At 39.0% G+C, this 24664-nt stretch overlaps 1 protein-coding gene across 1 annotated transcript in view; it reads left to right on the top strand.

Annotated features, from left to right (window-relative positions):
- LOC141502592 (uncharacterized) overlaps nucleotides 1–14820 on the top strand; it is a 160083-nt gene extending 145263 nt beyond the window's left edge. Inside the window, exons 14-17 of the mRNA XM_074207402.1 lie at nucleotides 5909–6061; nucleotides 8961–9092; nucleotides 10338–10405; nucleotides 13197–14820. Coding sequence (XP_074063503.1) covers nucleotides 5909–6061; nucleotides 8961–9092; nucleotides 10338–10405; nucleotides 13197–13323 — 480 coding nt within the window. The 3' untranslated portion in view covers nucleotides 13324–14820. The remainder of the gene's footprint in view (nucleotides 1–5908; nucleotides 6062–8960; nucleotides 9093–10337; nucleotides 10406–13196) is intronic.
- Nucleotides 14821–24664: the final 9844 nt, after the last annotated feature.

Genomic DNA, 24664 nt, shown 5'->3' with positions numbered 1-24664 from the left:
AAATATCATAAGGGCAATGAACCAGCTGAGAATATGTGAATTCAGAGTAGTCTATGTGTACCTCCCTCCCCATGGACAAGTATGCGTTCCGTGTTGATGATGTGTCAGAAGATTTGCTTTTCATCTCTGATCATATCAGAGCCCCAGGTCATTGCCTTTTCTTTTCCTTAGTCACTGCTGCTATGAAGTCCTCCCCTGGAAAATCTCTATTACATATTTTCTCAGTGATACTAAAAAATTTACTTTAAAGTTAATGATGATTATTGTACTGTAAATTCTAACTTCTGGTAGAAGTTGTTTTGACAAAAGGGGACACTGCATCTTCCTTGAAGTCTTGTTCAGTGATGTGTTTGCTCTTGGTCTCAGGTAATAATACCTAGTTATGACAGTGGTCTTCTCACGCTACCTGAGGGCAAATGATCAAATCACCCAGATGTGATCACTCAGATAAAAGATCAACTGTATCTGCCTTGGTTCAAAGTCACATGTGTTCATATACCTTAGCTGTTACTATTTTGGGGTTTTTTTAGACTATTATTTCTCATAGAAGCTCAGAATGAATGAGGAGGAGAAAGAAACTGAAAGCATTAAGGGCCTCTCTACATATGTTCAGTGTTTTCACTGACGTATATTTGTATATTTATATAAACATATATATTTCATTTCTGAGACAAAGCGCTGCCTGTCCAAAATAGGGATTATCTTTCTTGTTTCTATCTGTAATCTTTTCTGGGAATTTTGTAACCAGTTGAGTTCATCACACAATATCTCTGCCTTTATATTATTTTTTGCATCTACTTCCCAGGGTCAACAATTCTGAGAAATCAAATCCCTGGACATAAATAAAGGAGCTTAGGCTCAGACTATCTGATGCCAAACACCAGGATGAAAAGTGAAAAACGCAGGCGGCCATCCAGATGTTTGACGACTAAACATCTGGATAGGTTTAGAGATAAGTTGATTACCAAAACATCTGGAAGATTAGCTGCATTATTTTGTTTCTCATCCAGCTGTTTCCTGGCATGTCAAGAGGTTGTATGGTGCAATGGAAAGAGAGCTGGCTTTGGGTCCTGAGGACCTGGGTTTGAATCCTGACTCTTACCATTGCCAACCTGTCTAACCTTGTGCAAATCACTTTACTTCCTGGGCCTTAATTTTTTTCCTCTTTAAAAAGAGGGTGTTGGGGTCAGTGACCTTAGATGTATATTCCATATGATGCCATGTATAGACAGATTTGGCAAGCCAGTGACTAGGAAAAAAAAAAACATCCTGCTTAACCAACAACTTTTCTGCAGGAAAGGAGCAATCACATTTTTGTGGTTATCAGAACATAAGCTCTAATTTTTTAAAAATATGTTATATTGAACTTTCCTACATCAAAATTTGAATGTAGCTATCAGGCCATGTTGTAGAAATTATGGCTTTGTTCATCAGTTGACAAAAAGTATCCTGAACCCAAAATAGATGATACCAGAATAATACAGATAAACCTAAATCCCAGGGCCCATGGATCCTGACAAAAAGGAAAATGTCATCCTGATTGAAGCATAACTTAATAATGAGCAAATGCTCTGTCTCAGGAAGGTTTTGGCTAAAGAAAGAATTGGAAAAAATTTGAATTTTCTCATTTACAAATCAATATTTATTTTCAAAACATCGCCTGTGACCTTAAAAGCAAGTTGTCTGCAAAGTAGGTGGAGTCAGAGACACAGGGATGGTCTCTCTTAAATCTCAGTCTGAGCTAATCAGTATCAATGAGATAAAAATGGGTTGGACTATATGAAACTTTGTTTATGTTCTAAGGAGAAAACGTAGTTCAGTTCAGACTATTCAGCCTTCTTACAGTGACAGAACCTGAGAAGGAATGATCAGCAAACTATCAGGGTAATTATCCATCTTGGTTTCTGGCCTATATTTTATAAATATCTACTTTTTTAGGAAGTGAAAGATATTGCAAAATTTCGTTAATGCATAAAGCTATCCACAAAATGTCAAAAGGATCCCAGATTTAAATGCTGGAAGGGACCTCAGAGGCCATCTCGTCCAACCCCATCATTTTGCAGAAGAGGAAACTGAGACACAGAGAGGTGAACTGATTTGTCTAGTTACACTGATAATTAACATCACAGGCAAGATTTCAACCCTTGTCTTCTTACTCCAGAACCAGTATCTTTCCACTGGTACTACAGACCTTTGGCACCTAGGAAAGACTAATGGGAAGATAAGATACAAAAGGGCATGAATAGATAGTAATCACAGAGACTGACAAAACATAGCCCATGAATCAAATCCACCATCAAATGTCCATTTTGGGAAACCTGTAAGTTGTACAATAAAACTTTATTTTAAAAAATGGAAAAAACCTTTCTTAACACATGAGATGAAGGCTGGATGATAATAGTTTTACAAAGCTGATCTACATTATTGGTATAAAACTCAAATAGAAACAGATTCTTGTAGGACATATATTGACTTAGAAAACTACAAATTAGTATTATCTATATTATGTTGTATTTTTATTTTATTTTGTTAAACATTTCTCAATTATATTTTAATGTGGTTCTGGTCACACTAGGAAGTTTTACATACTACCAGTTTGACACTTCTGCTCTAGACCATGGAATACATCACCACATTGATAAGAGTAGAGATCTGTTGAAGAATCATAGCTAAATTGCAAACTCCTGGTGATCACTAATATTTGGGCAACAGGCAAATTTTTAGAAGTTCACCCCCATTCCCATCCTTAGGCTTCTGTTCATTCTTCTAAGATTTCTGAACCATATATGATTGAGTTCACCCAACTCAGTGAGATAGCCTTCCACATGTTACCATTTCTTAAGGACACACTAACACTCCCAACGTTAGTTTCTTCCCATTACTCATGAGTTCTAGGGATCATTCATCTGTTATGACTCTGCCCCAAACACCTGAAAACATATCTCATTTGGGTCTAGCTGTTATGTTTTGATCATAGATGTGCAAAGCAAATTCATTCAATTGGAGGTCAAATATGGTCATATTACAGAGCATTATGATAACATAAACTTGCCTATTGACATTTTCCTAGTAACTATAATTGTCATTTCCTACTACTTAGCAGGGTGAACTTTAGGCTATAAATCTTTCATTTTGATTCTTTTTTAGTTGTGTTCATTGTATATGAAGCATTGTTGAAGTTTTTTTCTTATATATTTTGTCATTTTTTTCATTTTATTGGATAGTTAAATCCATTTATACTTACGTTTATGTTAGATGTGCTTGTGTTTTCCTCCATTTGTTTCTTCAATGTGCTTTTTTTGAAATGCCCTTCCTGTTAAGGTTAGTACTTTGTCCTTGTGATTAGTTTTTCTTGAACCACTTCAATATTAATCTGTTTCCACAATGTTTCTCCCCTTCTCCACTCCCGTTTACCTACCCTTTCCCTAGTTCTTGAATTTTGCTGAAATTATTCATGGTTTCATTCTTTTATTTATTTTATTATTTCTCCATTTCTTTTTGTCTCTTCTCTTCTCTTTCCCAAGTCAGTTAAATAATTAGTTCAAAATCCTCCATCTCTAGAAGGCAGATATAATTGCTCTGAATTGTTTTTTCCCAGGTTACTTTTTTCCTTATTTTTGGAGAATCATTGTCATTGTTAAGTTCGCAAAAAGTAGCAGTGACCGTGTGTCAGTCAGAATATCAAGTGCCAGCAAACTGCTGACCATGGTGCTGACATAGGTAAAGAATATTATAAGATAAAAAAAATTACTGCTCCTCGGTTCAGATGGTGACTATGGCTCTCCTGGCAATTATTTAGGTGTTTGTTATCTATGAGACTCACTGGAAAAACCTGACTCCTTTTCTAGTTACCATGTACAATTGCAATTGCATGATAGTTTCAAAACACTGATTGTAAGTATGCTTTTGGAAGATTTGGTTTGATATAAAACCCTATCTTCTCAGTACCTGGTGTACAGTCTCCAAATTTCTGCCTTTGTGAGTTGTATACATGCTATTCATAGCCCAAATTGCTCTACAGTCTCTGCGTTATTCTCAACTCACAAGTTCATTTCATTTCCCATATTCCCATATCCCATATCCCAAATCTTGTCATTTCTAATTCCATGAAATCTTTTATGTTTCCCATTCTCTCCACTCACAGTCACCATTTTGATGCTGGCCCTTATCAACTCATTCCTATATGGTGGTAATATCCATCTGATTGGTTTCCCTGACCTATGTCTTTCCTGTTTTCAATAATCTTCCACTAAGCTGCCAAAGTATTTCCCCAAAGTTCAGGTTTTACCATGTTACCTCCTACCCACTATTCAACAAATTCCAATGACTTCCTTTCACCTCCAGGATCGAATAAAAAATCCTCCATTTGGTACTTCAAGCCCTTCACAACTTGGTCCCTTGCTTCCTTTCCAGGCTTCTTATGCATTATATTCTTCCATATTCTCTTTGGATCAACCATGCCAGTTTTCCTGCTATAACTCCCTTTGACACCTATTGCTTGGGCCTGGAATGCTTTTTCTATCTCCAACTTTCATTTCCGCATCTTGGGATCCCTAGTTTCCTTCAAGACACAGGTCAAGCACCACCTTCTTTATGAGACCTTTTCTGGGCATCCCAATTTTTTAAAACTTTTTATTCGTATCTGTTTTGTGTGTGTGTGTGTGTGTGTGTGTGTGTGTGTAATACTTTTCCATCACTACAATAAAAGCTCCTTAGGCATTTTTGTCTTTATATTCCTCAAACTTAGCACAGCAACTTGTGTATAATAGTCCCATAATGTCTGTTGATTGATTTTAATGGCATAAGATTGATGTTTCTTTTATTCCATTAGTTTTGAATCCTCACTGGTATGTGACTGTGAGGAGTGAAGGGCATTACAATGTGGTCCTCAGCTGAACCACTGGCATTTTCTTTTTCTTTTTTATATTTTTATATATTTGTTTTTCCAACAACATACAGCAATAGTTTTCACCAATCATTTTTGTAAGGTTTTGAGTTTTACATTTTTTTCCCAATCTCCCTTCCTTCCCCCCTCTCCTACTACATGTATAACCATGCTAAACATAGATTCATATTAATCTTGTTGTGAAAGAAGAATCAAATCCCCCTAAAATCCAGAAAAAATAGAGAAAAAAAGATATAGAACATAAGACAACTTTTAAAAATTGATGATAGTAAGTTTGGTCTGCATGTTTGGTCCTAGGTCATTCTTACCTTTGATTCTTATCTTAAGACATAACATTTGGGAACTTAGCATTTTTTCCTTCAGTAGAAAGGTAAAAACGGGGGAAAGTTACAACATTATGGGAGAATTGTAGTCTACTTTGATGAGGAGAATTTGCTGCATAACCCCAGAACAGAGTTTTGTGATCTTCTTAATATGGACTTCAGAAGACAGATAGAGCTTTTTAAGTTAATAGTTGATAATTCCCATCATTTACCTGGGGTAAATGTGTCATGTAGGTCTTGTCATTATTTGGCTATCAGATATATTTTTAATAAAGTAGCAAGATACCCTTCCTCTTAGGAAGGAGGGCACTGTGTTTATGGCCTAGAGCAGAGAGTCTCCATTGCTCCCATGGTCCCATCAGAGTCCCACATCGGAAACCCTGATTTATGATGAATATCATCTGTGGATTTACAGATTATCCTGATCTAGGGATGAACCCAAGCATCTAGTTCAGAGTAAATATTTAGTACTCTGGGATGCCTGATCTTTTAGGCATTTTAATTTCAGATATATTTTAATTCTTTGAGTTTATAAATAAGAAAAAGATTTATATTATATTATATTTAGTTTATATTTAAAAGATCATATTTAAAAGATTGATATTAGAAGAATGGTAAAAAACATGTTTGGAACACCATGTCCTTACCCTCATTCCCATTTTCCTGTTTTGTTTTTCAGGTGGACACTAAAACAAAAAAATCTGAGGGTGTCCAGACACCTTTGAGTTGGACCCTTGCCCTTGCCCATGACTCCCCTCCCCATAATCGAGGGATTTCTGGCAGTAACTCTAGTCCTTGTACACCAGCTTTGCAGAGGACAGGAATAACAAAGGTATGACTTTTCCTTGTCAATAGGATGATGAACATTCCTCAATTACTAAAGGAAGGACTTTGGAGGTTTAAAGAGAGACTCACTCTCTCACTTTTCTGTATTTTCATCAGGGCAAATGTTACTTCCCACATTGCCCAAATGCTAGATGCTTTTTGATTGGTTGCCCTTTTATGGGTTTCAATTGCATGAGTTTTCTTTAGGATCAAGTTCATTAAAAAAAAAATCTCTTGTTCCTTTTCCCCTAGGGTATGAGCTCAGTTTAACTCCTAAAATAAAGTTGACTGTTCCTTTTCTTTCTTTCATTGGTGGTAATTGTGGTAGGAGTTGATTTCGGATGTTTTGGAGGTATTTTGGTGAGAGAAGAGTTGGTAGGCAGGTTTTATGTTCAATAGCTTTGTTTCTGTGACACCAAAACACCTCTATGTTGACTTCCCAACTTAGAATGCCATACATCTTTGTAGATTGAGTGTCTATCTATAATGTTACTTCAGCTCAAATTCTGGGCTTATCATTACTAGCAAAAAATTTTTTTTTACTTATGGCAATGGAGTTAAGTGACTTGCCCACAGTCACACAGTTAGGCAATTATTAAGCGTCTGAGGTCAAATTTGAACTCAGGTCCTCTTGTGACAATAGAGGAAAACAGAGTAAGGAAGAAGTGCAGGTCTTGAATAAATATACACAGATATCACCTTTAGTGAAGGTGAAACAATTTGAAAAGCACTCTGGGGTCCATTTTCAAGATCTTAAAAATTTCCAAAAGAATGTTTTACTTTAAAATTGTTCCCAGCAGGGGTGGCTAGGTGGTACAGGAGTCTATTGCCACAAGAACACTGGTACTGTGTACAGAGGCATAGCACACATTCTATAATAAGCTTCTAGAGATCAAATATAAAGGTTCCATTGTCATTGATGATGAAAATAGATTTCTAGAGAAATTCTGGCAGATTCATTCCATCTTGCATCTATTTGTTGTTCTTCTAGTTTCATATATAGAGGTTCTTGGGTCCAGCTTTCCGCAGACTTGTTTGCCTTTTCTGCTTTTCAGAGTTTTGTGAGGCAGTTCTTCTCCTATTCTTCTGTCATCCCTCATAATGTTAGACAATGAACTAGTATTTTAAGTGATTACTTTGACTGTCTTGTTTCTATACAGCAAATGTTATCTAAGGCAGTTTCTGGCCATGTTCAACTTCCTTGTATTGTGGGAACTATTGGTCTGACTTTTCTCAAAATGGTGATAAACATAGTTAATGTTTCTACAATTAGTTTTAAAATATCAGATTGGAGTTTTCATAATGAATATTCAATTTTCTCATCTCAATCCTTTCTTCTAGTTGGGTGTTAATTTTGACATTTGTTCTGCTACCTTCAAACAGCTGGTTTTGAGGAGGGGTGAATTTAGGAAGGAAGAGAAAAATTACATTTTGGATATATAGTTTCTACAGCAGGCAGGTGTGAGAATGGCATTCAGGAGAAAGATTAAAACAAGATATATAGGGTTCCCTTAGAGATGATGATCTAATAATGTATCCATTACCCTCTGAAGTTCCATTTTTTCGATAAATAATTCATAGGAGCATAGGTTAAGAGATGAAAGGAACCTTAAAATCCAACTTTATTCATTTAAGCCCAAAGATGTTACTGATTTACCCAAGAGTACAGGAAGTCAATGTTCTTATCCAAGAATCCAACCCAGATCCTCTGAATTACAATCCTGTACTCTCTCCAAATGTACTATCAGAAACTTTTCCTTAAAAAATTGAAATTGATTTTTTTTGGACCCAAGTGCAAGACCCACTTTTTTTTGTTTGTTTTTTTGCAAGGCAGTGGGGTTAAGTGACTTGGCCTAGGTCACACAGCTAGGTAATATCTGAATCTAGATTTGAACTCAAGTCCTCCTGACTCCAGGGCTGGTGATCTATCCATTGCACCACTTAGCTGCCCCTGTTTAATCTTATTAGTTTTAGCCCAGCGTTCTATTCTGTTGAGATCTTTTCAGGTCCTGACTTGATCACTCACTGTGTTAGTCATCCCTTTCTAATTATATTGTGTCACCTGCAATTTTGTTGAGCATGCCTCCTATGCCTTCGTTTAAGTTACTGAATTTTTTTTTGGTTTGACCTTGATTTCTTTAGTGTAGGAAACTTCCTTTATGGATACAGTTCCTGTGCTGAGTGCTGTGTAACTTCTAGGCTTAGTAAGTGATCTGGAGCACTGAGAGGAAATTAAGTAACTTGCTCAAGGTCACACAACCTGGACTTTGAACCCCCATCTTTTTTGACTCCAAAGCCAGCTTTCTAGTCTCTGTGTCACATTCTTTCTTACCTTAGATATAGCCATTGGAAATACTGAACTCTGTGCAGAATGTTATCTTTTTCCATCTTCCTAAATATTGCAGTCTTTGAAGCTCAAACCAGGAGTCAGGTACTAAACAGGAAGCCCCGCTCCAGCTTTGAATTACTAGGCTAATAGCTCCTTGCCTTGGTTTGTCTTTGGGCAAACCTGTCTTCATTGGACCTGTCATCCATCTTTTCTCTATGCTCATCTCCCAGGTCTCCTGACTCTAAAGCACTTTGAAAATGTGGCATACTAGAGTCAGTATTGATATTTCAGAGTCAAGGAAATCTTATTTTCACCAAGGTGTTCATGTTTGTATTTAATTTATTTCCTCCAAAGAAATTCCCCTAATGATAGACATGTGATCTAACAGCTGCTTGAGATGAGGAATTATTTTGTCTTATAGTATGGAATGACATGTTTTTAAAAAAAATGCCGTAAGATTTATGTCATGATCTTAGTATGGATCATTAACTGAGTCTGTGATGACATTATATATATATATATATATATATATATATATATATATATATATATTCCCTATATTTTGATATATCTGAAGAATGAGAACCTTCGGCTGAGTAAAGACAACCACCACAGCTACTCCCTCTCAGATGTGGCCAACAGGCCTAAAACCTCAGGGCAAGATGATGTCTTTTGGAGCATGTATCCTGCTGAAGATCAGCCTCCAAAGGTACCACCTCTTCTCAATGATTATATAATTTCCTTTCATGTTAATCTATATGACAGAGAAAGTGAAGGGGGGGGGGAGTGCTGCAAATATCTGGGGACTTCCATAATGTCCCAGAAGATGGTCATTTCCATTCAATACACTTTGGGGGGGGAAACAAATGCTGTTTAAAAATAGATTCATTGATCCTTAACTATACCAATGTCTCTGTTATATAAACAATTCAAATGTTCCTTCCTAGCAATGCAGATTTTACCTCATCCATGCCTACCCATTCTGGATCACACTTGTCCATGCCCTTCCACATGTCCAACCAACATTCTAGAGGCTTTCTTCACTTTCTCCTGATATCACCAGGGTACCATTGAAACATTCCAAATTCTGTTTCTACAGTGATAGCTTTCGTCTTTTAAAAAAAAAATCACATTATTTTACTAATAGAACCCTCCCTTGTAATCAAGAAAAAATAGCTAAGCAAAATAACTCTCCCATTTCTTAGTATCTCCTTTCTAAACTGAAGAAGAACGAAGTATCCAAGAGAATTTCTGGAGGACCCATGTGCCTTATACCATGCTAGATACCGTAGAATTTGCAAGACAAGTATAGACCCTCCAGTGTTGTTGGAAAGAGAAGATTTACACATGTATGGGACAATTTGATACAAAAGAGGCAAGGATTCACATGTGGTCCAGGTCTCAAACACTATGGGACATCAATTAAAGCAGTATTCTCTAAGGATTAGAGCTGGTAGAGAAGGCTTTAAGGATTCTTGAACAACTTATCAAAAACCCAGGTTTTGAAAGGGAGGGATACAAAGGAGGGGAACAGGCATCCCAGTCAGGGAGAAACAGAGCGAAGAATGAGAGGAGGACAGCCTCACATGGGCCAAGGGTGCCATAACAAGTAGTATTAACTGAAGTTAAAGGAGTAAAAAGAGGACTTGCTCAAGATCACCCAGACAATCCCAGTCCTAGAGCTGGAAGGGCCCTCCAAGGCTGCTTAGTCCAAGTTGAAAACAGACCCAGGGATGGGGGAAGTGCCTTATCTGAGTGTACATAGGAAATATGGCAGTGAGATTTGAACCAGATCCTCTCACTACAAATCCATCCTTCTTTCCATTGTACCACTCTTCCTCTCATCTGATTTATAAAGTCTACATGTACTTTAGTTTACCAGTCACCCTGAAATGAATGCCTTGGATTTCCAATGGCAGAGAATTGCACTGAAATATTCGGTTATATCTTTAAGGTCCCTGAAAGAACGACCTCAAGATTCCGCAGCAAGGATATCATCAACCAGGCCCGCCGCCATCCAATGTAAGTACCTCTGTGCTCTGTATTCAAGCCCATAGTGATTTATTTATGGCCCTTTGGAAAACTGAAGCCAGCCTCAGTGGTTCCAGACTCTCTCCGATTGAAGTCAAACCCAGAATGTTCGGAATGCCCCCAATCTTCTTTGGCCTGCATGCTGAAACCACAGTTGAAATGATTTCTTTTGAAATTTTTTTAAAAATCTGTTTTACCCACATCTGAAGCAGCCAAATTTCCGAACTTGAGCTAGTTGACAGTTTGGCCCCAGAGCCTTCCCCTTTCACCACTGACCATGTGACTTGGAAGTCCAGGCCGACTCCCACGTTGCGTCGGTTTGCTGTGATTGTGGTTGACCAGAATTAACCATTTTAAAGATGACTGTAATGACAGAGGGATACCTTGCAACAAATGTCCCGTACATATAGCCACAGGTAGATATTCAAAGCAGAATGGTCAGCAAACACTACACATTCAACACCCATAAAATCCTCTCTCACATCAGGAATTAATGTCAACAAAGAGACAAGGGAGACACACAGGCAAAAATCAGACCAGAAGCTCCAAGGAACATTCCAGGATTCAAGCTGATGTCCCAATAATGATTGAGTTATTGCATTTCTAGGTCTTTCTTATTCGTGTGCTGCATTTTTTCTCCTGTCCTCTCTTTCTTTGCAGCTCTTTTGGCAATATATACTTCACTGTAAACACCAAGGTCTATCTGGTTTGATATGAAGAATACAGTACTCTTACCACAAGACAAACCCTCCCATTGAGTGATGAGAATTAGAGTCATAGAACCCCTTTTAGAGAGGGAACAGTTATAGAAAACAGAAGCTATAGGCCCTAGGGGAGGGAAGCCAAGCTATGGAGACTTTTCTTAATCATTTCTAGCTAGATAATACTCCTTAAGCCCTTCTTTCTTTTCCTCCCCTAAACTTTGACTGGGCCCAAACCCATCAGAAGCATCTGAAATGAAAAGCACCAGCTTTTTCTCCTCCACCCTCAAAAAATTTAGCTTGCCTTTCTGAGGTCAAAGGGAAGAAAGTATTTTAGGAATCAGTAGTTGTTACATAGCTGGGCCCACACTGCTTTAAAAAACCCACTCAACCCAACTCTACAGACTAAGAGGTGGCTAGTGCTCCAGTGTTCCAAAGAGAACATCCCAGGAACCTTTCCGTAGAGAATTCCTCTCTTCAGTCCAATCTCATTCAATGTGGACACATTTACTAAGTGTCGACTGTGTGCTAGGCTGGGGAACTAGAGGTCTGATTTACCCTTATCTCTGTTCTCAAGGAGCCTCCAGCCAAGGGGGAGAAACTAGGAACTGCTGCAAATGACAAGTGGAATGGGCCAGAGGAGAAGCTGCCACAGAATCCTAAGAGAAAGCCAGGGAGAGAACCCTTAGGGTGTTTAAAATAGTATCCAGTTTACAGAAGTTCTTACACAAATAACTTTTCAGGAAACCAGCTATTGCACAAAGTGAGATTATGAATAGAAGTTTCCGGAAAAACCAGCATGTGGGCTTCTGGTGAGTCCAAGGTCTACATGAGACAATTGATGTCCCTTCAGCAAAGGAGACCTTGGAGACCTTGACACTGGAGAGCTTGGAAGCCCTGACCTGTCCTAGTAATTCTTCAGTATTCCTATGGCTCTTTGATCTCATAGATGTGGGAGAGAGCTGGTAGCACAGTGGAGAATGCTCTGGCCTTGGCATCAGGAAGACTGGAATTCCAAATTCTGCCTTAAACACTTCATAGGTGGGTGATTTGGGGCCAGTCACTTAACCTCTCTGGGTCTCATTTTCCTCATTTGTAAAATGAGGATGATAATACTCACTTCATAGGATTGTTTTGAAGATTAAAACTCTTTGCAAACTCTAAAGCACTATGAGAAAATGAATCTTTTGAAAGATTATGGAATTTGCCCATGATCATGGGGAAAGAGAGGTAATTCTTCCCAAATATGAGTCCAAGCTCTATCCACTAGGTCCCACTGCCTCTCTGTTGTTAGAGGGATCACTCTCTCCATAGTAACTGGATTTGTTTTGGGGAGGTGGGGAGATGGGGCAGAGCCCCGAATTTATTTGTGTGGGAATTTTCCAGCGTGAAAATTACCTCTATTAAGACAATTTAGCAACTTAAAGTTTTATAATCAAAGAGAGTTGCCTGGAACATGTAAAAATTGTAAAGATTCAGGGTCAAGGAAGGGAGTATTAGCCATAGACAAGACTTAAACTGAGATTGTCCTGACACCCTGGTCAACATACCTTCTTCTTGGGCCACACTGTCTCCAAACTGTATTTCCTTATGAGGGGTTAACCTGTAAAGTCAGGACAAAATTCTTATTATGTTTTCTTTCACTTATTCAATATGGTGTTAGTACTAATACTTAGATATTTAAATTGTCAAAATACTATGTTCAGAAAAAATGGTATCAAACTTTCTTGAACTAAACACATAAAGTATAGGGGGGAAGCTTTACCTAGTCACCCTTGCCCACAGCCATAATCAAGAAACTCTCAGTTATAAGTAATAAAAATTATTTGGGACCAAATTTGAAATTTAGGGATTGGCAATTGCAAGTCAGTATTCTCTTTCATGATCTATTCATGATCCCCAAACATACACACACATCTGCATCTACACACAAGCTCACCCATATGCTTCACCCCCATGAACATAGACACCTTTAATCAAACTGTGATATGTTGATCTCTAAAGAAAGCTGGTCTGTAAGGTAAGTTGTGTCTTCCCTTTTCAAAAGTCAGCAAGCAGCAAGGGATTATCTGTCTTTTCAGGAGTTTCCAGCAGCCAGTCTCTGGGGGACGGGTTCCGAAGCCAAAGAGTGGCAGTAAGTTCACTGGCAACAGACAGTGGGCGATGGAATGTCGTCTGACCAACAGAGCAGCATCAGGTGAATCTTAGAGCTGAGCTTCCCCAGGTCCAACGCATAGCTAATGTTTAACAGCCCATGTTCAGTCAATACAAATGAGACTGGTTCATTAAAACTGCTAAACCTTCTTTGTATTTCAGCAGATGCCCAGTAAGTGGGAAACCATTCAACTGCCATAGTCTTATTTCCTGGGATGTTTTCCTTCCATCAGTTCATACCTGAGTAATATTGGTTTTGAAGGTGTAGAAAGCTTTCAGTATCTCAGTCGGACCTGGCAATTTTTAGGGAACAAATGTCTTGGTCATAAAACTACTGTCTAAACAGCTCCTTTGAAGCTTGGGGGGAAGTTTGGGAGAGAGGAGCCCCCATCTTCACCCTCCTATGCCCATTCCTCCACTTCACTCCTAGAACAAGAAATGAGGATACAGCCTTCTTGGTAGTGAGCTGCAGGGGTGGCCACACTTAGGCCAGGTTTTCTTGGCAACCCCAAACTTTGTCTTTGTCCCTGTGTTCTGTGACTGTTATAATAACAAACAAAAATCATAATAAAAATCATAATAAGACAGCTTGGTTTAGTGAATTGAGAGCTGGTCTTGGAATCAGGTAGACCTGGGTTCTATTCCTGACATGTGTGTGACTCTAAGCAAGTCATTTAACTCTCAGTATCGCAGGCAATTCTCTAAGACTATTAAGTTGAAGAAAAGGTGCCAACCTATATTGGTAGAGGGATTACCTCATCAGGAATTTCCTACACCTTTAAAATTCCAAATCTGGAATAAGAATGATAATGACTGTAAAAAGCAGTTGCTTTATCCACCTGTTCATTAAGCTATAGAATATGAAGCATGAAATTTAAAAAACCCAAGAGAGTGACTTGTCCCTGAACTATTGGAATCATTGGAAAAGATGAGACAAACAAGATAACAAAAAAGAATAATAAATCCCATTGGAAAGTATAAAAACCCAAGATAATAATAAGAAACTTGCACTTATAGAGTGTTGAAGGGATGCAATGTGCTTTCCTCCTACTCCCATCTGGTATCATTATTCTCCACCTATTAGCAGAGAAAGAAATGAAGGGTTAGAGCAAGAATTGTTAAAGTTTGGAAGGAGTAAAGTTAGGTTCTAAGCCTAGCACCTCTGCCTGTAGCGTCAGCATTTTTCCTCCTTTACCCCTTTAGGGCTGCTACCAGTAGGGGCACTATGGCTAGTAGTTTTCCAGGTTAGCGGGTAGCAGTTTTCTATACTCCTATGGAAAGAATCCCCTTTCCTTTAGGTCACTACCAACCCAAGGCTTTGTCCTCCATAGCATACCTGAAGACATATCTCTCTATCCCACTGGAACATTTTCTCCTGATCATCTATTAGTACAGGGCGTAGAAGTGACTTTACTGTTTGCTTCTTAGCTCAGATTAAAGCAGTGAGTGCCATCCATATTTTTAATACAATATCCACCATGTGAAGGCATAAGAACATCTGGATATAATAGCCAGGTTTTTTTTTTTCAAATCCCATTCCAGTATGTAAACTCAGTCAAAATAAAATGGATAAATAAAATGGGGGGGGGTGTTTGTTTTGTTTTAGTGGCATTTGAGGTTAGGTAACTTGGCCAGGTCACATAACTGGTGAGTGGCTAAGGTTAGATTTGAACCCAAGTCCTTTTGACTCCAGGGCCAGCACTCTGTCCACTTCAGTGCCAACTGGCTACCCCGAGATTTTTTTGAGAGACAGTATGACTGTCAGTCCATCGGGAAACCCTGGGTTCAGATCCCACCTCTGACACATACTTGGTTGTGTGACTTGAATTTAAGATCTGAGTTTAAATTCCACCTCTGACACTCATTAACTGTCTGGCAGCAGGGTTCCTGAGTCTCAGTTTTCTCATCAGTAAAATGGCCATTATGACATATACAGAACCTAGCTCTCAGAATGGTTGTGAGCTTCTCATGAACTAGTACATATCAAGTATTTTGCAAACCATAAAATACTTTATAAATGTAAGCTATTACTATTATCATCATCCCCATTTTTCAGATGAGAAAACTGAGGCTGAGAGAGGCGACATACCCTCCTCGAGGTCAATATGTATCAAAGTCACAATTTGAAACTAATTAACAAAAAATAAATAAAATCTTAACTTGCATTAAGAATCCTGGCATTTTAGTCCAGGTGATAGAGGTGATAGTTCTGCTGTATTCTACCTATCAGGCTCCATCTGGGGAAAGATCTCCATTCCCAAGTGCCACATCTCAGCCAGATCCTTGATAAAGCTGCACAATGTCCTGAAGAGCACAATCAGTAAAACGAAAGACCTTGAGGTCATGCCACAGGACGACAGGCCGAAGGAACTGAGGGTCAGAAAATCAGACTCGGGAATCAACACATGCTAGTCACCTTCAAAATTCTGAAGAGTTGTCCTGTACAAGGAGTAGACCTGTTCTTCTTGGTTCGAGAGAGCAAAACTGGGACAGAACAATGGGTTGAGAGTGCAAAAAGTTGTCAGAGCAGTCCACAAGCAAAACTGGCTGCCCCTAGAGATAGTCGGGGCTCCCTGTGTCACTAGAGGTCTTTAAGCAAGACTGGCTAATATTGTAGAGGGGACTCTGAGTTACATGGGAATGACTTGTACTAGAGTGTTTTCAAGTCCTGTGATTCTAATCACTAATACTCTCTGACTCCAAGTCCCTGGATCTTTTGCTCTTTTTTATCCTAACAGAAAGAAACATTTTCTAATTATCATCTAAGATAGGAGAGTGAGGGAGGAGCAAATTAATCCTTAAGCCTTTTAAATCACTCCTTTTGCTAGCAGATACCCAGCCTAATTAGGATAGCTCACATATGTACCAAAATAAATTTTTAATCTGAATGCCCCAATATCATCGGCCTCTCTGGAGAGCGTGGATGTCATTCCTGTGGGTTCTTCCTTTGTAAAGCAGAACATCCTAAAAATAACCGTTAGCTTCAAGCTACTGGATCAGAAATGCTGTGCCTCTCTGAGGGGACCCCAACCTGTTCAGAGGACCGTTGAAGAGACAAGATTTAGCTTTTGGTGTCTAGAGTTCAGTTTGAATGGAAAATGTCTGCTTCGAGACCCACCGACTCTCTCTTGGTCTTGCACTAGCACCTGAACTCTCTTTCCTGCCCTTCTACCTCTCCTCTGCACCAATAGCTCATGGGAGTACCAAGGCAACACATTAAAATCACTCTCCGCCTCTGGATCCCAGTTTTAGTTTTGCGGATAGTAGCAGCCGAGACATGGACTCAAACACTTGGCCTGAGTGCTCTCAGTTTGTCAAGGACAGCTTCTGCCCTCCCTGTGGTGGTCAGTACACGGGATTTTGGATTGGCGGGGGGGGGGGGGGCGGGTTAGGGATGGGGCTGGGAAAAGAGAAACCTCTCCCATGGTGCTTGTTTGGAGGTGGCACCAAAAAGCTTGATGTTTACTTTGGGAGGGAATACTTGCCTGGGAAGCTGTGTAGTGCTGAAATTCAGTTTTATTACATATAGCTATTGTGTGCGGCAGGAGAGTTAGCAAGGCTGGAATATGCTCTCGTGACTCAGTTCTCATGGTAAATGATATGGAAGGTTGATGATTTTTCTATATAGAAAATCTCTCACATTTAATTCTTGACCTTATGCAATAGTTATAGATTACTGAATATATAATAGGAATCATTTCTTTAGTCAGATATCACATAGGAAATAAAATATTCACTGAAGTTGTTCTCTTTTAGAAAGAATGGAATATTTTAAACTTAGTGCACTTTGAAAAATGTATAGATTCTGTTTCTACTTTGATGAGAAAATCTTCTTAGGTTCTAACTGGTTAATGAAGAATGAGTGAGTTTAGGGTGTGTACTCAGGCTTGGTGTCCATTGTCCTAAAATCTTTTTATGATGACTCAACAAGCTGTTGGCTACCCTTTGCTTGGGAAAAAAAAACTTTTTTGAATTAAATGACACCCCTTCCATGGTTTGTAAAGAATTCAGGAGATTCTTCTGGATGATAGCCATCTTGACTTTTTCTGAGTCAGGATTTCTTATCAATATAAAGTGAAAGATTGGGGTGGCTAGGTGGCACAGTGGATATAGAGCATCGGCCCAGCAGTCAGGAGTACCTGTGTTCAAATCTGACCTCAGACACTTAATAATTACCTAGCTGTGTGGTCTTGGGCAAGCCACTTAACCCTGTTTGCCTTGCAAAAACCTAAAAAAAAAATAAAAAAAAATAAAGTGCAAGATTGACCAAGGACTATTTTATGAACTCTAGTATAATAGCAGGAAAGAGATTCTTTCCAAGGACTGGAGGAAAAAAGCATGGTCTTGTTGTGAAACAGATGTTTCTTTTCCCTTTCCTGAGCTGTAAACCTGCTTCATGTTCATTGCACTGGCAGGTTCCTTGTAGGCACTGGGTAGATACTAGTTGGACTGGTCAACTAAATCCTTATAAAATATTGTTTCAGATCCAGGGGAGCATTCAACCACATACTATCATAATCTTGCCCAATACTAGTGGCACAGAACTTCTGCTCACCTATGAAGATGAAGGTGTCTATGTTGACATATATGGACATTTCACTAAGGAATCAATTTTGCAGTGGGGAGAAACTCCAGCATGTGTGGGTATGTATGAAATATATTCCCTACAGCAAGTGGCTTGGTAGAGACTTCTTAAATGTTCAGATAGGTAGCATGAAAATAGAGCTCATCCATGGCTTCACACATCCTTTCTTTGCAGGGCTCAACAGACTGACTAATAAATATACATTCTGTGCTTAAAACATTTGGGGCAAGAATGAACTTTGATTGAAGTTGGTATTCATTCATAATAATCACACCACTGAAACCTGATCAGATTTGATTCTTTGGCCATATATTATTTCTTTTTTCATTTACACTATGCAGAATTTATATAGACAGTGAAAATGTACCTCCCCACTTCCAGCTCATTTATTTCTCTATCTATCTGTATTAAAGAGGTCAGCACATAAAAGGGAGAGGAAATGTTCACATCCCTCACAGTAGTGTTTCTTGTAGAAATATTTCAAAGACTTATAGAATCCTCGATATGTCAGATAGAGCACAAAACACCAAGACCTTGCAATCAAGTCCATAAAAGATCAAGACAACTGGTCTTCTTTCTGTAATGAACTCTATTCCCCAACTCACCCCAGATTGTAGTCATAGCATCATGGAACTATGGAATTTAGAACTTGAAGGGACCTGTGAGATCATCTGGTCTAACCTTACTATTTTATTTTTTATCATTTATATGTCTTGGACTTGGCAACTTTTGCTGTATTTAAGCCCCAGTCATTTCCTAATATCTCCTTCCCACCTCCCTTCTAATAAAACTGTGAAGCCAGACAATTCAGAAAAACTGAGCTAGCGTGTACAGCATTCCATATTTTTAGCTCCCACTTCTCTACTCGTAGAAGGGGTGTATGCTTCCAAATCTGTTCTCCAGGCTAGATATTGGTCATTGCAATTAATCAGAGCTTAGAGATACCTTTTATTATTATTTCCACTTACATCACGGTAGTCTTTAGATGTGCTTTTCTCTAAGTTCAGCCTTGCTTGTGTCAGTTCATAGAAGTCCTCCCCATTCTTCTCTAAATGCCTGATAGTCATTATTTCTTACAGTTTAATAATATTCATTAAATTAATGTACCATACTTCTTTAGTCATTCCTTAATGGAAAAACATATACTTGGTGTCTAATACCTTGCTACCACAAAAAAGTACTGCTATAAGTGTTTTCAGGTATATGGGACCTTTCTTTGTATCTTTTACCTCCTTGGAATTCCCAAAGAAAGAGAGGAAGTTGTCTTGACTTTTTATGGTTGCTGGTAAAAGCCCTTTGTGTTTTGTATTTTCAGTTGGCTGTACTCTTCATATCTGACTTTCCCAGAAGTGTCACTCTTTACCTGTTTGTTAGGATCAACCATTCCATAACCTTCTTTATTCTCTCTTGACCTTTCTCTCTCTAGTTTGATTACATTGGGCTCTATCTGATTTGGAGCACCAGTGACAGGGTTAGGATAAGTGGGCTTTTGTTACGACCTCCTATATTGCCTTGTTGTGCATATCCAGTATTTTTCAGGTGAGGAAACTGAGGTCCATTGAGAGGACTTGACCTGCTCACAGTCACCCAGGTATTAAATAAAAGAGCTGCCCTCCTTTATCATAAAAACTTTCCGGCCGTGCTTAACGGTGTAGTTGTTAGGAGTACTGTGTCTGCCTGAGTATTTTCTTGGTGTTCAGACATTTGAGAAAGTTCACTTGGTCAGTTATGTTCCATGCAAACAAGAGAGAGACACAAGAGGAGTGTCACAAAAAGCCCATGGAACCTGCAGCCAAATATGCCTGTCTGGCCCTGAAGATTCCTGTTACTCTGCAGCCCATAAACAAATTCTCTCCACTCTTCACCCCCAACCCATGATGGAAAGTTAGCTGTCTGGACCATTTAAATAACCATCTGATCGTTCCCCAGACATTCTGTCCTTGCCATCACATTAGAGTCAAACATTCCATAAACTTGCATAGCCCTCTTGACCTTTCTCTCTCTAGCTCAGTTAGGTTGTGCTGCCTGTGCCAGTGAGAGCATGTGGTGGCACAGTTAGGGCAACAGGGCTTCTTTGGGACAAGCATTTTTGATTTCCAATGATTGTACCTGTATCCAAAAAGAAGGGATTCTGTGAAACTATTTTAAAAAGTGCCCTGAAAACGTGTCCCCAATTCTTCAAATAGGTGAGAGCCCAAAAAAGGTTGAAAACCATTGACTCTCAAGGAGCCCATTTTCGGTGATAGAGAATGCAAAAGCTTGCCACATAATTGACAGATCTGGGGCAAGGGAATCTAAAAATAACAGATCTGGATCTAATCTTTACAGTGACATCTCTGTAACCAACATGTTCATCAGAAACAGAAGTAAGGAGATTCATTTCTACTAGGAAATAAAAAAAATTCACTCTATTAACACTATTTGATATTTAATTGTAGGGATCAAAGGGCTGGTGAGAAGCTATAGAATCATAGCAAAGAGATCTTGAACTTGGAGGAACTTCAGAAGCCACCCAGTTCAACCCTTCAATTTTTTACAGAGAAGGAAAATAAGGCTTAAATAGAATGAGTGACTTATTCAGGGTCCCACAGTTATTAAGTATCAGAGAACAGGATTTGAATTCTGGTTCCACATCCAGTACTCTGTCTGCTACACCACTATCTGTCTTCTTATCTATCCCACTGTCCTTTACCCAAAAGGTTAAAGTATTTCATCAACATGGGCTCTCCGAGCTGAAAGAGCAGAGAGAGTCCACGGAATCTAGCCCTGGCTTTATACAGAAGGGGAGAAGGAACCTGCCCAAGGTCACTCGACCAGCCAATGGCAAAATTGGAAAAGAACCCAGACCCCTTACTCCCAGTCAGTCCAATGTTTCTTTCACTCTAGCTTGGAAAACTTATCAATTAAGCTTCCTATGTCTCCCCCAAAGAATGTTGGATCTTTAAAAGGGTCAGAATAATAGAATATCTCCATTGTGGGGTTGCAGACATCCAGCACAATGTACTGATGGGGTGAGGATGGAGTGAGGATGTGGTGAATGGGAAGAAGTGTGTGAAAGAAAATTAGCTTACGTAATTATGGAGGTGATGAACTCTTAATTATCCTTTGGAGTAGGAGAGGGTCATGTCATGGCCAGTGATCCAAAAGTCCCTCCCACTTGGCCTTAGACTCTATTGGTTATGCTTTTCTTCAAGTTAATAGAATTTTATAGATTTCACCTTCACCTTAAAATAAATGCTAGATGGTAAAACAGTTGCCTGCCTCCTGACAAAACAGTGATAGACTCAAGATACAGAATGAGAAACCCATTTGCAGATAAGGTCAATATGGGAGTTTGTTTTGTTGGACTATCAATATTTGTGGGCACTGGGATACTGATGCAAGCAGTCTACACTGCACTGTCAAAGGGATTGCGAGTTGTTGGCAAGTTGTTGGTGTGCTCTAAGGTGCAGAATGGTTCATAGTACCTTTGGCAAAGAGGTTGCTTAAGGGGCATAAACATTTGATATACATAACTATAGATTAGGGACAGCTTTGCTTCAAACAAAGACACTCTAGTAACTCCAGAAAAGTTCAAAAATACAAATCAATTGGTAATGTTACATTTCTCCCCTTTTACAAAGAAGAAAAAAGAAAACTGAATGATTCTCAAATTCTGATCTTGTCCCTTATTTACTTTGATATTTTCTGAATTCTTTCAGCTTCTGTCAAAACTATGATATTATTTAAATGTTATGGTTTCTCTTTATGGAAATGGGCTTCCTTATGAAGAATGTGGCATCCAAACTCTTTCATTCAACTTTAATAACATTCCCTACACAGCACCAGCTGGTTGAGTAGCTATTTACATAATGAGGGTTTCTGCATTAAGGCACTTATTGTCATAATCTTTATTGCCATAAAGTAATATAAAACTGCTAAAACTTTCAAAATTCTGGTCAAGAGAGAGCCTTAAAAAACTTCAAATCTGGTTTAGTCCTGCTAAGAACATGGAAATCTATTCAGTTACATTATGGACACTATAATCTATGCCCTGTGCTAAGTCCTTTTCTTTAACAGTTTTCATTCCTTAAGAGTCCATCTGGTTCCCATGTCCTTCATTTAAATAGGAATATAAAACTAGATAAATTGTGGTTCCTCTAAAATCTTCATTTCCTTCAAAGCTCAACTTAAGTTCTACCTTCTACCTAAGATATCTCCAGATCCTCTCTTCTCCAACCCTTAGGCATTATTAGTACCTTCCTCTCTAAAATCACCTGGTATTCATTGAGCATAGAATTACATGAGCTGCTGTTGTTTCCCTCATTAGAAGGGAAGCTTCTCAAGGGCAAGGGCAGTTTCATTTTTTGTCTTTGTATCCCTAGTGCCTAGTACACTGCTTGGAATAGCAAGGGTGTTAATAAATGGTTATTGATTGTTTATACTGTATTTCAATGAGGGTTGTGAATGGATTTGAATTTCTGTTAAAAAAAAAAAGAATTCACTCTTGATTCTCTCTTGTAATGAGAATCAGAGATTAAATCTATAACAGAAAGTCAGATGCCTTTTGTTGGCCAGATGTCACAGTCCTTTAGCGAAAGGACAAAGGATTGGTACACTGAACAGTTGGTCTGAGTGCTAAGAGATGCAGAGCCACTGGCAGCAAGCTATGACCAGCCTCTAGAATGAGAAAAGGAAGCAAAGAAGCAGCTGGGTTCATTCACAAACTGGCTAGTCAGTCTCAGTAACCCCAAATGGACCACAATTGGCAGCTTTCTAAGTTTTTCCTTTTGCTTTTCTGTCATTAGCCTATCTTCAGTCAAACCAGATCATGGGCTGGGGAGAGAGAGCAATTGAGCTCCGCTCCGTAGAAGCTGGAAACCTGGAAGGAGTGTTTATGCACAAGAAATCCCAGAAGCTCAAATTTCTGTGTGAACGAAATGACAAGGTACGTATGTTCTGGAGGAGCTATTAACCAGCAAAAGTTGGAAATTAACCAGTTTAACCAAGTGAGAGATGTGCTTTTCCTCAATGCTCATTAAGAAAGAACTAACCACACTTTCCCCCCCCAAAAAAATGTTTAAACTAGTTGGAAATTAACTAGTTTAACCAAGTGAGAGATATGTTTTTCCTTGCTGCTCATTAAGAAAGAACTAACTGTCTCCATCATGTTGCCAAAGGCAAATTTACCTTTCCCAGCAGAAATAGTTGGGGCATTTCTTGATTGAGTAAATGATTAAATGTGATTTTTAAAGAAAAACATTTGCAAGAAAAATCAAAGATTCCAGTCATGTCCCAAGCAGAGCTTAGCCATTATTTCTTTTGCTGTAGAACAGGTTATTGTATTTGAGCCACAGGCCCTTTTCTTTTCAAATTAAAATAAGGCCTTTAAATGGACCATAAGAGCCTTTTCAAGCTGGCTGGATAGCCCAAAGTCAAGAGGAGGGTTGGCATCTGCCTTTGATTTGACCAATACTGACAACCAAAGCAAATGATTCCAGCAAGAAACTGGGAGGGCTTAGAGAGCAGAGCTTAAGGTGGGAAATCTTTGTCAAACTCAAGGTAGAAAGCACATGAGACAGCAAGGCAGTCAGGGCCAGTAACGAGCCAAGGTGACTTCTAACGAATGCATCAAGCAGGTGAAGCCATTGAGTCAGAATCAGAACTGGTGGGAAGCTCGGAGGTCATCTGATCTAACTGCCGCATTATACAGAGAGAGAAACTGAGGCCCAGGGAGGAGAAGAACCATCCAAACAGTCACAAAGATAAAAGTAGCAGAGCAAGGATTTGAATTCAGACCTTTTGACATTACAGCCAGTGAATTTTCTACTGCACCCGGCTGAATGGCATCTTTGTTTGGCCTCTTCAAGTATACATATGTTTCATTAGATGAAAAAAAGTGTCATCACAGATCACAGCTATCAATCAGAAAGATATTCCACTCACACATCCCATCAAAGCATCTACTTAGCAGGAGAGTCCTTCCATCACTTCTGAGGATCTGCGTTGTGTGGTCTGTGCTAAGGATATGGGAAGACATAGAAGGAGAGCTTTTAGTTATGTCAGGAGAAAACCAATGTATTTTGGGTTTCCTCCAGTACTGTTCAGTTTGGCCCGTTCCAAAGGAGTACATGTGCTGTTTGATTCTAGTGGATAAACCAGGAGCAGTAGAAGGAGGTTACATATAAAAAAATTGAGACTTGATGTGGACATGGGAGGTTGAGTGGAGAATTACTTAAGAATTATAACAGTCATGAAGTAGAATGTTTGGCCTAGGAGATATGGTGGCTTTGGTCAGATAGAAAATTCTAGGCTGGATGAGCCTTTGTCAAGGATGTGGTAGAGGAATTGGAATTGGAGCTCAGGCATGGTTTAGACCACATGGCTTATGAGGTCCTTTACACCTCTAAGATTCTTTACTTCTCAGGGGTGGCTAGGTGACACAGTGGATAAAAGCACTGGCCCTGGAGTCAAGAGTACCTGGGTTCAAATCCAGTCTCAGACACTTAATAATTACCTAGCTGTGTGGCCTTGGGCAAGCCCCTTAATCCCATTTGCCTTGCAAAAAACCTAAAAAAAAAGATTCTTTACTTCTCAAAGTATCTCTGGAAATTTGCAGGGGCTACTTGAGTTGCTCAAGTTGTCTCACATTAGAGCCCCATCTTATGGCAGTCATAATGTTAGCACGTTTGGGTTCCCTGGGACATAAAATGAATATGAGTTAACCATTATATTTTGCTGTATATAAGACAACAGTATCTCCCTGATCTTTATTTCAGAATTCTTGCATAAGGTATCAAGGTTTCAGAAATTTGAAAGGGAATTTTTGAA

The sequence above is a fragment of the Macrotis lagotis genome, chromosome X (genome assembly GCF_037893015.1).
Source record: "Macrotis lagotis isolate mMagLag1 chromosome X, bilby.v1.9.chrom.fasta, whole genome shotgun sequence".
NCBI lineage: Eukaryota > Metazoa > Chordata > Mammalia > Peramelemorphia > Peramelidae > Macrotis > Macrotis lagotis.
This window is presented reverse-complemented; position numbering and strand designations above follow the sequence as displayed.